At 38.0% G+C, this 12,890-nt stretch overlaps 1 protein-coding gene across 2 annotated transcripts in view; it reads right to left on the reverse strand.

Annotated features, from left to right (window-relative positions):
* Positions 1–12,273, reverse strand: part of LOC145490146 (cytosolic non-specific dipeptidase-like) — a 20,993-nt gene extending 8,720 nt beyond the window's left edge. The window contains exons 1-13 of one of the 2 annotated variants that reach the window (XM_081469256.1): positions 12,172–12,253; positions 12,026–12,044; positions 10,121–10,231; positions 7,427–7,546; positions 6,260–6,301; positions 4,810–4,890; positions 4,311–4,385; positions 3,490–3,570; positions 2,983–3,056; positions 2,012–2,086; positions 1,700–1,844; positions 789–888; positions 50–102 (exon numbers count right to left, since the gene is read on the reverse strand). In XM_081469256.1, coding sequence (XP_081325382.1) covers positions 50–102; positions 789–888; positions 1,700–1,844; positions 2,012–2,086; positions 2,983–3,056; positions 3,490–3,570; positions 4,311–4,385; positions 4,810–4,890; positions 6,260–6,301; positions 7,427–7,546; positions 10,121–10,231; positions 12,026–12,044; positions 12,172–12,209 — 1,014 coding nt within the window. In that variant the 5' untranslated portion in view covers positions 12,210–12,253. Of the gene's footprint in view, positions 1–49; positions 103–788; positions 889–1,699; positions 1,845–2,011; positions 2,087–2,982; positions 3,057–3,489; positions 3,571–4,310; positions 4,386–4,809; positions 4,891–6,259; positions 6,302–7,426; positions 7,547–10,120; positions 10,232–12,025; positions 12,045–12,171 lie in introns of both variants that reach the window. The other variant, XM_081469255.1, reaches the window with a different exon arrangement.
* Between the last annotated feature and the right edge of the window lie 617 nt (positions 12,274–12,890).

Below are 12,890 nucleotides of genomic sequence, written 5' to 3' on the forward strand. Positions count from 1 at the left end.
ATGTGAGTAACAAATGGAGTAAGCAACATTTACATGTAGACCTACACACCTTCCTGGGAATGACTGTTTTTGACCCAGGCTCATAGAAGGCTCCTTCAATACCTGAAAACAGAGGAAGAGTAGAAAAGGTCAGTCGTCAAAATACATTAAACACAATTTTAAATAGCTTGCTAAGGTATGCAAGAGACTGAATGTGTTTTGGAGCCGTTATTCAATCTTGTGGTGAGTTTGTTTGAGCCAAACTTATTAATAACCTCTACAGGTCTTGTAAAAGATACTTGCCTAATAGGCAAAAAAGGAACCACCATTTTTGCGTAACAACGCAAAAATAACATCTTCAGTTTCTAGTTTAATAACCAAACTTAACGTCGTTACAAAAACGTGCTTATTAACGGGTGACGGACAATTTGTTAAAATAGCGAAAAAAATTGAGTCCGGAAACAATCTGACTCTTGTCTCCATTTAAACCAAAACAAAGACCTGCGGCCGGTTTCTCGAAGGTCTCGAAACCATAGTAAAATCTCAAACCTGAAAGATTACAGAGTTGTTTTATTTACATATTCTTAATGTGAACATACAAGAAGTTTCAAGCGTTTACACCTATCTGTTTTTAGATACAGACTAACTAAAAATGGCTTTGCGGCCGCGGGGCTAAAAAGTTTCCGGAACTTTCGAGAAACGGGCCCCTGACCCGGAAAATGGGATAGCCATATTTAACAGGTGGTCACAAGGCAGGGTGTTCCAGCGTAATCTGTAAATGTCATAACAGCACACAGAAAGACTCTTACCATGAATAGAAAGAGATGGATAACGCCAGCGATGCATCAGGACTTCCTCCTTTGTATCATGGATTAACTCATTATGACCAATATCCGCACGGTACTCTTCCTAGAAAAATACAAGCAACTTTAAGTATCCCAAGCATTAAATCAACGTGAATCAACGTGAATCAACAAGCGAGAGTTGAAGAACAAGAGTTGACTTTTTCAACTCTCTTTGACTATCATTGAATGTGGGGTCAAATAAACCTGCATAGCAGACGTTTTCTTTCCATTTTCCAGGCGGGGAGATCGAGCAAGCGATCGTGCAAACCAGCGCGCCTGGAGCGAGCAAAAAATGTGGTCGTTCCTTTCACGTGCTTTTGAAAATGAACGCCTGCCTCGCGGGCTAAGGTCAAATAAGAAGGGTGAATTTATGAAAGTCGATATCAGTATCACTCAAAATTTGAGCAAAAAGTCTGGGTTATATCTATAAGAACAATGATCCGATTTTTGGCAGGCAAAAGAGAGCAGAAATCAACCTTGTTCCCAGGGTTCCTCATCTTCGTCCGGTAGGGCGGGAAAATGAGAGAACCTGGAAACGAGGTTGAGCAGAAATTTCAACTCTCTTTTCTTCTTTTGATCACGTCCTAATCAGCAACTTTCAGTAAATTCTAGGTTTCAGTAATACGCCAAAGTAGCCTGAGCTACTTGGTCCATTTGGTGTTATTTGCAGTATTTTTTTTTCATTTCCACATTTTTCCATATATTTGCAAGTTTGACAGTTCAAAAATATCTAAATACTGCAAAATAATAGAAATCTGAAAAATCTGAAATCTGAGACATCATCATCGTTGTGCCACAGGCTGGTAGAGTTTCTTACACTTTTTCACTATTCATCAAGTAAGATTCATTTGGTCTTTTCAATATTCTCTACTGACCTTGTCAAAGTCAATATCAGTGTAAGTTGCTCTTTCGTCATCTGTTAAAGGAAGAACATCATCGTTGATCCCGTTGATGATAATATTGCCCTTCAAGTCAACAAGCTGGTCCAGAAGGTAAATAAGGTCTGACATTGCCTCATGTCTATTTTGGAGAAGTAAACAACAAAAGAGTGGATCTTCAGTCTTGAACCAGAGAATATCTAAATTATATTAAAATAATAACCATAATGATATCTGACTAAAATTTTGTGGAGAACATTACAGCGGTCAAACTCCTAACAATACCAAGATCAAAAATATTGTACTCACATGGTACCACCAAAGACACCTGAGTGAAGATCCTTTGACGCACAAGCAACCTCCACATTGAAATAGCAGATTCCTCTGAGGGAGGACAAAGACAAAGAAGATTAAACTAAAAAGTAAGATCAATTTTTACAGCATATATTGTATGTGACGCAGTTATACTAAACAGGTAAAAATAAAAATTAAAAACATTGATGGTGTGAGAAATTTCTGGTGCAAACAGGACTCGGAAAAACAACAAACATCTGGGATTAAACATGGTACCCAAATAAGTATGCATTTCGCTATTATATGATATGCTATAGCAAGTTTTTATCACTTGTCGCCTTCTATTTCGGACACTTATCTGTCATTGCCTTTTCCAAAACAAAGTTAATTTGCGTGCATTAAATTTTGGGCGGCTGTTTAATAGGGGTAAAGAAAATAAAAAAACCCTCATCAGAACAACCAAAAGGTAGCCACAACTGTAATAGAGGTGGTCAGTTATTAGGGGGTTTATTTACAGTATTCTACTGACAATAAATTCGGGACTTTGATAACTGGCTGGTTAAAAAGGGGTGGCTGCTTAATAGGTGGCCGCATAATAGAGGTTCAATGACTGTACTTGAGAATTAGAGAATAATATTGTTTTGGAAATGTACTCATAACCTGGAAGGGTTAAGCATTTCAGAGAGGAGTCATCATCAAGTATTAACTGCAGAGTGAAAAATAAGTAAAAAAAAAAACCATGATCTTGGTTTGCAGGTAAGGTGGGTGTGGGAGGCTAGGGGGGAGACTAATACCCTAGTCACATATAACTTGTGTAGTAATGAGTGTTCTCAGACTCCCAGAATTACCTAAATCAGTTGGGTTGACTGAGAAGGAAAATGGCTGGTATCAGTTCTAAAATTCTTCTCAGGAGTTACAGTGTAAATTCAGTGTTCAAACACAATAAGTCCTAAACATTTTTTTCAAAAAACTCTAAAAACCCTCACCTCAAGCCATAGGTAATGCAGGGCTTCTTTTTTCCCAACCAGTAGTTGTCAGATATACACACATAATCTACAGTCTAGTAAAAACATGACAGAATGAAAATACAGATGTTTCACTAAGATCCACTGAAATTTGGTTCAAAAATGCTCCTCATATCCCTGATCAGAAGAACCAATGGATGGAAAGTTGGAGTGGTGGATGTAAAGAGGGACAAAGAGAAAGATGAAAGATTGGGCACTCATAAATAACAACAGACAGACAGAGCCTCATCTGAAAGACCTGTAGACAGACAGACGGTGAGACATGACATACAGACAAATTAATAGATAAATTGATTTATTAATAAATGAATGAACAAACAAATAAAAAGGTATCTGAAAACCAAAATGTAAGTAACGTTCTGTGAGGACAGCTTTCCATTTACAAATTTGGAAGTTTTTACACTTAGATTCCTGGTTAATAAATAAATGTTAATAATGACATTAGCAAGAAAAATATCTCAACAAAACCTTGAAGAAGGTATCTTTCCTTTCAAAGATCAGATCGTCCAGACCTTCACTGCCAGATTCTTCCATCCCTTCAAACACAAACTGGGAAAACAAAATACATGCAGTTAATATTTCTTACTTGACTTATTGGTTTGGTCTGCAACATGCCCTGAGGTGGAGGAACTTTTGAATGTAGAAGTCACTGATGAACAATGCTATAATAGAGAAGTGTTTCAAGTTATTTTATATGGACATCTTGCAAAATTTACTTCTCAAAACTAGTGACTCTGGAAATTCTGAGAGCCTGTTAGAAGGCCTTGTTGTTGTTTGTTGGAAACTGGCAGGTTGATATACATTGACAGCCCTTTTGGAGAAGCAAAACATAAAAAAAAATTGAAAAAGATTGTGAATGTTGGGGCAAACTCTCTGGACAGATACATTGTAATTTCTACTTTGTCACATTGCTAGTGTTTCTGGTGTAACATTTTGTGGGCATGCCCCATTGATTATGCAACCCCAAAGTATGAGCCACCACCACCCCCTAACCCCCTTGAAAAATCCTGGATCTTCCCCTGACCGATACTTCTACTTTTATCCTGAAAACTTAAACATCAGCCCCAGTAATGTGAAATGAAAAAATGAAGACTGAAAAAAAAAGGTTCATTCTGCATCTTTAGTGCAGTTTGGAATACTAAGAATATAACCAATATAACTAGGTTATATCCTTAGAAAGGATTGAAAGAAATCATTGATGACCATCATCCCTAGTCAGCATCTCATGGGAAGGGTAACCAAGCCAAGCAACAGAACAGCATGAGCCTGGTACCAAGGTTAGCTCTTACCCTCAGGTTGATTGGCAGCTCATTACCAGTTTCCTTGTATGCCTCAATAGCATTCAGCCATGCCAACACTGGACCCTACAGACAATGTTCAAAAAAGAATGACACAATGCTTAAAGTGATTCATTGAAAGCACCATAGCCAAATGCTTAATCAGACTTCCAATCCAGGGCTCTACTGGAGAGCTAGATGGGCCTCTAAGGAAAATGGAAGAATTCACATTTTTTGTTCTGACCTCAAGAAGGGAAAAGCCTTGAGCTCTGTAATCCAACCTCTAAAGCAAAACCTTCAGAGTTCAGTACAGCTGTAGTGACTTGCTATAAATGAGACTCTACCCAGTGTACAAAGACTAATAGTTGGAGCTTTCTAGCAAACTCGCTAAGGAAGTCATAAATCTGTGTATTCCGTCCAGATTAGAACAGTCACATTATATACTGAGTGCTCTACCTAAATCAGTCATACTCTGCTGCAGTTAAACAGCTTGTAATCCTGTGACTTTTACCTTATCATCAGTTGATCCCCTGCCAAACAGCTTGCTACCAATTTCTGTCAACACAAAAGGTTCTGTGTCCCATCCATCATCCTAAGAAAGGGACAAGAAAAAATTCCATCATTTATGGCTAATATGTTGAAAAATAAGGAACCGATATATTGCTATTAGAGACTTTGAGAAACTATTTTTGAACACTTGCCTCAGCATTAAGCATCATGTACACAGTATCTACTGCATACATTTCCATTTTATTTTAATCCACTTTCGAGTTAGGATTTCGAGTTGGATTTCGAGTTGGATTTTCGAGTTAGGATTTCGAGCTGGATTTTCAAGTAACGATGTAGAGTCGGTCTTTTCGAGACAGTTACTAGTAATCCAGCTGCAATGAATTGGTTAGTTTGTCCATAAACCATCTCGTAGATTTCCAGTCTAACGCAGCCAAAACAAGAATTTCTATCGGGGTGGGGTTAGTTTTTTGCCTTTTCATTGCGTGAAAACAGCTACATTTGAATCACGTGGTGCCAGAACGACCAAAAGGAGGAATAAACCTATACATCAGGCTCTAGAAACAAAAGAATGTTTCTGGAGAAATGTATAGCTTTCTTGAAGTAAAGCTACAGCGTCTCAGAAGAAAAACGTACGAGGACAAATAATATAATATCCGTGATAAGAATCTACCCACTATATTTGCGAACAGTTCTAATCACAGGTGGCCTGGCATCACAATATAGGATGCGAGTAAGCAAAATTTTCTCGGTAAATTTCATACTTTGTTCCTCAAAAGCAAACCCTTGGAGACTTAAAAACATATCTTGCAACATAAATGAGCCTAAAAAAGGCAAAAACCCATTGCAAATTACAGGGGTGTCAAACTCGACGAAGCGACATGCAGATAAGAGTGGAAATCATGCAGACCTATGATCTCTAAAAATTTTGCTATAGCACGGTCTTATGGCTCAACTCTACTTAAAATTCCTCCTTATAACGCAACATGAGGTGCCCTTCATAAACACGAGTGAAGCAACAAAAAGGTTGAGTGACCGAACAGAGAACGGCAAATGTACAAATGTCACAAACCATACGAGTCATGTAAACGTATTAACCCCATTTTACGCTGATGTAACTGATTAGTCATCGAGTGCCTAGAAATCTTGAAAAAATGCCGTCAAAGAAACACAAAATAATGAGGTTGAGCTTCAAACAAATAAGAATTGAAAAGTACATTACACCATTGGCTTGCTCTATCTTGACCAACAGGAGTCGTATTTTGCCTGTCAACCATTTAAATCATCAAACCACTGAAAATTTATTGGAAACCCTGCCAATAAAAATCCCGGCAAAAAAATCCTAACTTGAAAATCCAACTGGAAAATCCAACTTGAAAATCCAACTCGAAAATCCAACTTGAAATCCTAACTTGGTAAATAGGCAACCTCCTTTTGAACAACAAACAACTTACCACTTTTGCTGGTTGAACATCAAGATGGCCATAAATGCACAGCTACAAAAAACAAATAAAATTGAAATAGTTACTGTAGTAACCTTGCTGACAACTTCACACTAAAAAATGTTTTACCACAATTACTACTAATCTTGCAATCTGATTGGCTAATTTGCAGTTGTCGATAAGAGTCGGGACAACGCTTCCATTATCAATGTGTCACGCATACCTTTTTCAGCTCGTGCTCCAAAAAAATGTTTTCTTTGACATTGATATTGTGGTAAAAAACAAATCAAAATGTGCTTTAGCGTGGTCTATACTCTTATCGACAATGATATGCGTCATCACAGTGGTCAAAATGTTGTGAACCCACAAAATGTTGTGAACCCGTTGTTGATAAAAGTACAGACCATGCTAAACCACATTTGATGTGTTAACTTACATTGTGTTGTTCCAGAAAATATCCAATGTACCCCAGGGAAGCCCAATGAAAATTCCAAGGGGAGGGAGGGGTGGTCAAAAGCCAAAAGTTTTAAAGAAAAGTATGAAAGGTAAACTGTAATTTTGAGATGGGTGGGACTGTCAAACCTATTTCTAAGAAACCCTCTATGAAAGGGGTGTGGAGATTTTTTGAAACAACACAATTTTTGATCAGTTATGAATTTCCACAAGTCATACCAAACTGTATCTAGAAATTAACAAAGTGAAAAAATATCTTTACAAAGAAAGAAATAAAACTCTTTGTCTACTAGTCATTAGATCCATGGGCATCATACATGTAAATATACTAAAATATTCAATTGAGATTGCATTTTTAACAAATTCATGTGGAACTTTATAAAATCTTTGCAAGCACAAGTACAGTACTGTATCATGCACACTGAAATAGATTTTATTACATGCAGCTTGCAAAAAAATGTCCATACATTGGGTTCAAATTCCTTGGGACAATTAATTGACTAGTTGAGCTATACCCTTTTACTATTCAGAACTGATGTTTTTGTAGATTGACCATTAATATGCTAATGAGTCAACTATTGTAAACGAAGGTTTCACAATGCTCTGGAGCTTCTGGGCAAAGAGGGGAAACCTCTATATTTTTGGCAATGTTCTGACCAGCTCAAAGAAAAATATGACATTCAATTACACATCATTACACACCAGTTGATATCTCTAGGAACTTACAGTTTTCTTTGCTGGGTCCTTTCCAAGTATTCCTAAGAGAACAGGTGGCAGGTTAATATTGACACCATGCTGAAGACCAAGATCAGCCAACTCGACCTCTCCACCAAGACGAATTACTTCCTGTTTGATAACAAATCAATAAACAAAATAGAAAACGTTAGCTCTGTTTTCTGTTGAGTTAACAAGTCGGAGCTTGCGAGAACAAGAAATACTGTGGGAACAGCATGCCTGCAATACAAAACCTGTCTTTTTAAGTTTAAGTGGTCCAGGAGTTCTGTATTGATGAAACAGCTTGATTGTAGTTCTCTCAGTGCGTCCCCCCACCTAGGAGTGTCAATGGGCAATGAAAGTCTGAATTCCAGCATAGAAGACCTTAAGGCCAGCACTTTCTGTGACAAATGTCAACAAGGAGTATTTAAAGTGCCACTGAAACGAAATTTTTGTATGTGAGATTTTTGCTTAGTAATAAAGTTTCAACCTTACTCGGAAACACTGCAAACTTTTTTTTCGCATGCGGTAAGCGAAAACTGCTTTTTCAGCCGTTCGAAGTTGGCTGGTTAAGCCCAAAATTGGCGGCCATTTTGGCGCGGCCAAAACAGCCTAGTGACGTCACTGGTTGTATTACTCTCATGCTGCGCTGAAAATTTAGAGTGATTATGGGAGAAGAGATTACTGTTCGAAGCCCGCCAAAAAACATCTTAAGGACATCTCGGAGCTGTAAAGCAGATAATCACAGTAGCCTTAGACATGAAGAGGTCGAGAGTCGATCCTGGGGCTTTCCAGTCTATTTAATTGGATATTTGCAGGATATTTTATGTAAGCAAACAAACGAGTGGTTGTTCTTAGATCGCAAAATGATCGGGACTCTTGGTGAAATGCCAGCACTTAATTAAACAATATCTACACTCATAAAGTAAAAAAGACATGAAAACAAGAGAAAGTGGCTTTTGAAAATATTATCCGGACTGCTGCTGCACGAATCGCAGCAACAACGCTTCGAGTTTTCGAGTTGCTTCGCTTCGAGGAAACCGGACGCTTTGTGAGTTTCACGGCGGACGAGATTGTGCCACAGTGACCTTTAGTCCAGTTGTATCTGCTACATCCTGCAAGTTATCACAACAGCAACAATTTAAGAAACCCTCTTCTTTTATATGAGGGAGCGAATTTAAACTATAAAGGTAAACTAAGCTGCCATGACCCTACAGGTATGTTTTCAGGAAACGAGAGAAAGCGTGACAATGTCGGCGGCGAAAGGTCATATATGCAAATTAGTTCAAATTCTGTTTAATGAACCTTCGAAAGGAGTGTAAACTAGTGACGTTTTAACGAATTGTTTTGAACTTGGATATTATTAAATGAAGATCATAGACATAAGTATGTGCTAAAGAACTCAAAGTAATCCATCGGCCGTGAAATATTGTAATTGGGAGATACGTGTAAAAGAGAAGCGAAATTCCCGCTTTGTTTACACTGATACGTATGCGGCGATAAAGCAAACCCTGCTGCGGATCACAATTTTCAAAGATACATTTTGTCTACCACAAGAACTCTCACTTATTAGTATCATAAAAAGATGCCCTCAGTGTGCAAAGAAGTACTCGACTCAAAGCTTGTGGACCGTTAATAACTTCGTGATAGTGCGGATGGCTGATGTGCTTACGGCTTTTAATGCAGTAAAGTTGTCGAGGATATATTCGAACCTTGTTAATAGACCTTAGATCAACGTGAGAATCCAAATTTCAGAACCAGGCTGAAAACAGACGACGAAATATCGTGTTTAGGCTTCAGGACGTGATATAAAAGTTGCCACACTCGTCTTCGAAATCTCCAATCGAGTACTCAAGATGTTCGAAAAGTATACTGAGCTGTTATAATCTGTAGCATTTATTCTGGTGAATCTACACTCTCTGGCGCCCTCCAACGTTTATGATGTGTATTTCCTGTCAAGGCTGGACAGAAATTACAAGGTAGAAAACTAGTAGGTATCGACAATATGAAGAATAAACTTGAATAACTCAAGTGCAAACAAGAGAGAATCTATAGCGCTTCTTGCGTGAATACAACTAGTGACGTCACAAGGTCCTTAAACTCGGTTCCAGAGCCCGGACACAGTTTTGCTCCAAAAAGTCGATTTCAACTTCTAAAAAAAGCACTTTCTGTTGGGATATGGCGGAAATAAAGTTCACCATTACTTTCAGCACGTTTGAAACTATAGATTGGGATAAAAAAAGAGAGTACGAAAATTTCGTTTCAGTGGCACTTTAATACTCCTCCTCCCTTTCCCCTGGATGGGATGCTAGTCCATAACATAGTTATTCCCACCATTTAATTGACTGGTATGTACACCTTAAGTTTATACACATAGATGGAACTAAATGCTAGGGGGTATTAGGTACCTACAATGAATTAGCATCTCATTCCGGTAGAAAATTATACTCCAAGTTACTTCATGCAAATAAAACCAGAGAAAAGCACCGGCCTTATGGTTCAAAAGGTTAGAATGTGGACATTACTTGTAAATTTCCTGTTCAATTATTGTTTACTAATAGTGAAATAGACTCCATGATTGTAGTTACCCATGCCTCCTTGCAGTATTAATTGACAGAAGGCAGATCAATGTAGGCATGCATAATTTTTATGTGTATATGGATCCAACAAGTTTATGATGTTGCATCACCATTCAGTCTCACATACATCTTTGACATGATTGACCATCTTAACAATCTCATCTCTGTACGGCCCCTCTGTCCAGGCTGAAACACTCTTGATAGCCACAGCATCACTGAGCCTTTTAACATACAGGTCCTACATTGAGTAAAACATATTAGCAATAGATTATTTCATTCATCAGAATTCACTTTCTCCTGATATTATCCCTATACAAGAGAGTTACATGACAGGCAATGTGACAATTACAAGTCCATCTACAAGCTAGTCCCACTCCACCCCAAACCTTCTCAGCCCATCAGTGACCAGAAATAAATTTTCCAGAATGTTCAATAATATTAAATGATGGAAACTGTTGATTGAAACTTCAACTTTGCCCTCCCCAAAAAACCTGAAACTTTGTTGTCTTTCGTGAGAGGCTTTACACAATTTGATAAACTATTGGTAAAAGATATTAAGCAAATAAAAATCCCTGTCAAATGTTTCATATTGCAAGCAGATTCATGAACAGTTCAGTAGCACTAGTCCCCCGGGGGGGAGGTGGGGACTCCCCTATAAAAAGGACGAGGCCCATGCTCGTCGTAAATTTTGAAAATCAATCAATCACTCATCTTTATTTAGAGAGGGTGACACATAACAGTATTAAATACTAAACTGATAAAAAGAACTCCTAAGAGGTACCAAGACCCTGATTTGTGGGCGTGGCTTGAAATTGTTTAGTCCCCTAAGGAGTACCAATTCTTACATAATACATTGTCTCCTATTATGACTGTTGGCCCAGTACTCTAAAAGGTACGACAAAAGCTGCCACTATGGACCTTTTGAGGTTAAGTTTACACCCTAAGAGGTACCAAAAACGCTTTTTTAACCCCTGAAAGGTACGACAAGAACTCCTGTCGTTTTTTTAATGGGAGTCCCTCTGGGGGGTATTGGTAGACAGTAAAAGGCTAGAAATGGTTTTGTTATGAGTCGCGATTAGTGAGCTTCAGCGTGAAGTAGGTGGCAAATGATTACATGTAGATGGCAACGATTACTAGCTGCTAGTCATTTTAACAAGGCTGAATGAACAGTGGTAAGAGGGGCACACAAATAATGGTGGATATTTCTTCATTTACTGGTATGAGTTATTTTATCTTGCTCAGTGCTGTTTTCAGGATAAGCCTGGAGGTGGGGCCCTGGTCTCATCTTTAAATAAATTACCTCAAATACAGGTAACATATTGCTGGTGGTTGATTTATATTGTACATAGCGTATCAATTAATTATTGTAGCATTACTTATTTGCCAACATACACATGCAAATGTTTACTGCTGGTATATATCTACATAATATTATGCAGATTCCCTTTCAAGTGCAGGCTGTATCTGCTTGCAGTTATGTTTGGTTGTGATTAAACAACCATATATCAGAATTATCTATCTATTGTTGGATCACTTAGGGGCATTTGACCAACTTATTTAGCCCCAGCCGTGGAAATAATACTCAATAAATAATACCCAGGGATTGACTTTAGGGAATGGACACTGCCAGAATAGGACAGTCAGTCACATTGACAATATTTGACGTGGGATGCTTGTTTCACTGGCCATCTATTATGCTCTTCACTCGCTGCCTATTTATTATTTATTATATCGTGAGACTGAGTGTCCTGCAATAAATAAGGCTTAACTCGTGATCACGACTAATAATTATGATCTCAGCTTAATTTCGGTTAGAACGTTACTAAGCTTCTCTGGAATGACACATTTACTTTTGAAATAAAGTTGTGATAAATTCTTATCTACAAGCATCTATCATAATATTACGGATCTTTGTTTCGGTAAGTCAAGTAGTCTGTATATGCACTATCATAAGTTTAAATTCTAATGCAAAATCAAATAAAAGTTAACAGCTAAGTTTCGGCTAAATACCTTTAATTTGGAATTAACTTACCTGATGACTGTCCACGTACCTATAGAAGACCATAGAAAATAAAACCAAAATTCTTTCAGAGTGAGTTACAGAATAGTGGGATTACAAATACTACAAATTGTCTTCTTATTGATGTATTTTTTGTGATCAAAGTCATGCAAACTTACTTGAAAATGGTCGCGAGTTTGGGAGAAAGCGCCGCCATCCCGTGTCAGGAAGGAAGTCTCGTGAGAGGAAAGGAAGGTGAAACGGAACCGAAATTTCTATGTGCGCAGGGGAGGGGTGGAGGGTAATGACTTTCTGGAAGGATAGAATATATTTTCTCTGCTCTTTTCATTTGGAACTAAACTAGCGTAAAGAAAATATCTAAATCCTATGTTTTTCTCTAGTGGGTGTTGAATACATCATTCCCTATTTATAAAATTTTGTATTTCAGAAATGATATAAATCCTACTCTCCCCTCGCCAATCAACCGATTCCCGGTGAGTAGCCTCGCTTTCAAGTTTCCGCCTTTCCGCTTTTTAATGGAAAGTTGACAATTTCCCCACCCCTCCCCTACTCAAAAATTTGTCAATGTAAGGACGCCGCCATCTTGAAAGCGTGGGGTAAATGGTCGAAAGATAAAGCAAGATTTTTTCAGGATCCCAGCGTCCAGAAGCCATCCGTTCAAGTCTCCACGGAAGAATTCGAAGTAACCAACCTTTTTTATGTGTTTTTGGTTTGTTCCCTATAGGTGATTCCTGTTTGTCTGCGACTTTCCTTACATCAGCTTACATGTAGCTGAATATTTTGTCGATTGCGCGTTCGCTTGCTCATATTTTTAATGTTTTCATATTATTAATGAATGAACAAAAAGTTTTGTTTTGAAATTTCGACGATCTTTTGG

This window comes from Orbicella franksi, chromosome 6 (genome assembly GCF_964199315.1).
Source record: "Orbicella franksi chromosome 6, jaOrbFran1.1, whole genome shotgun sequence".
In the NCBI taxonomy this organism is placed as follows: Eukaryota; Metazoa; Cnidaria; class Anthozoa; order Scleractinia; family Merulinidae; genus Orbicella; species Orbicella franksi.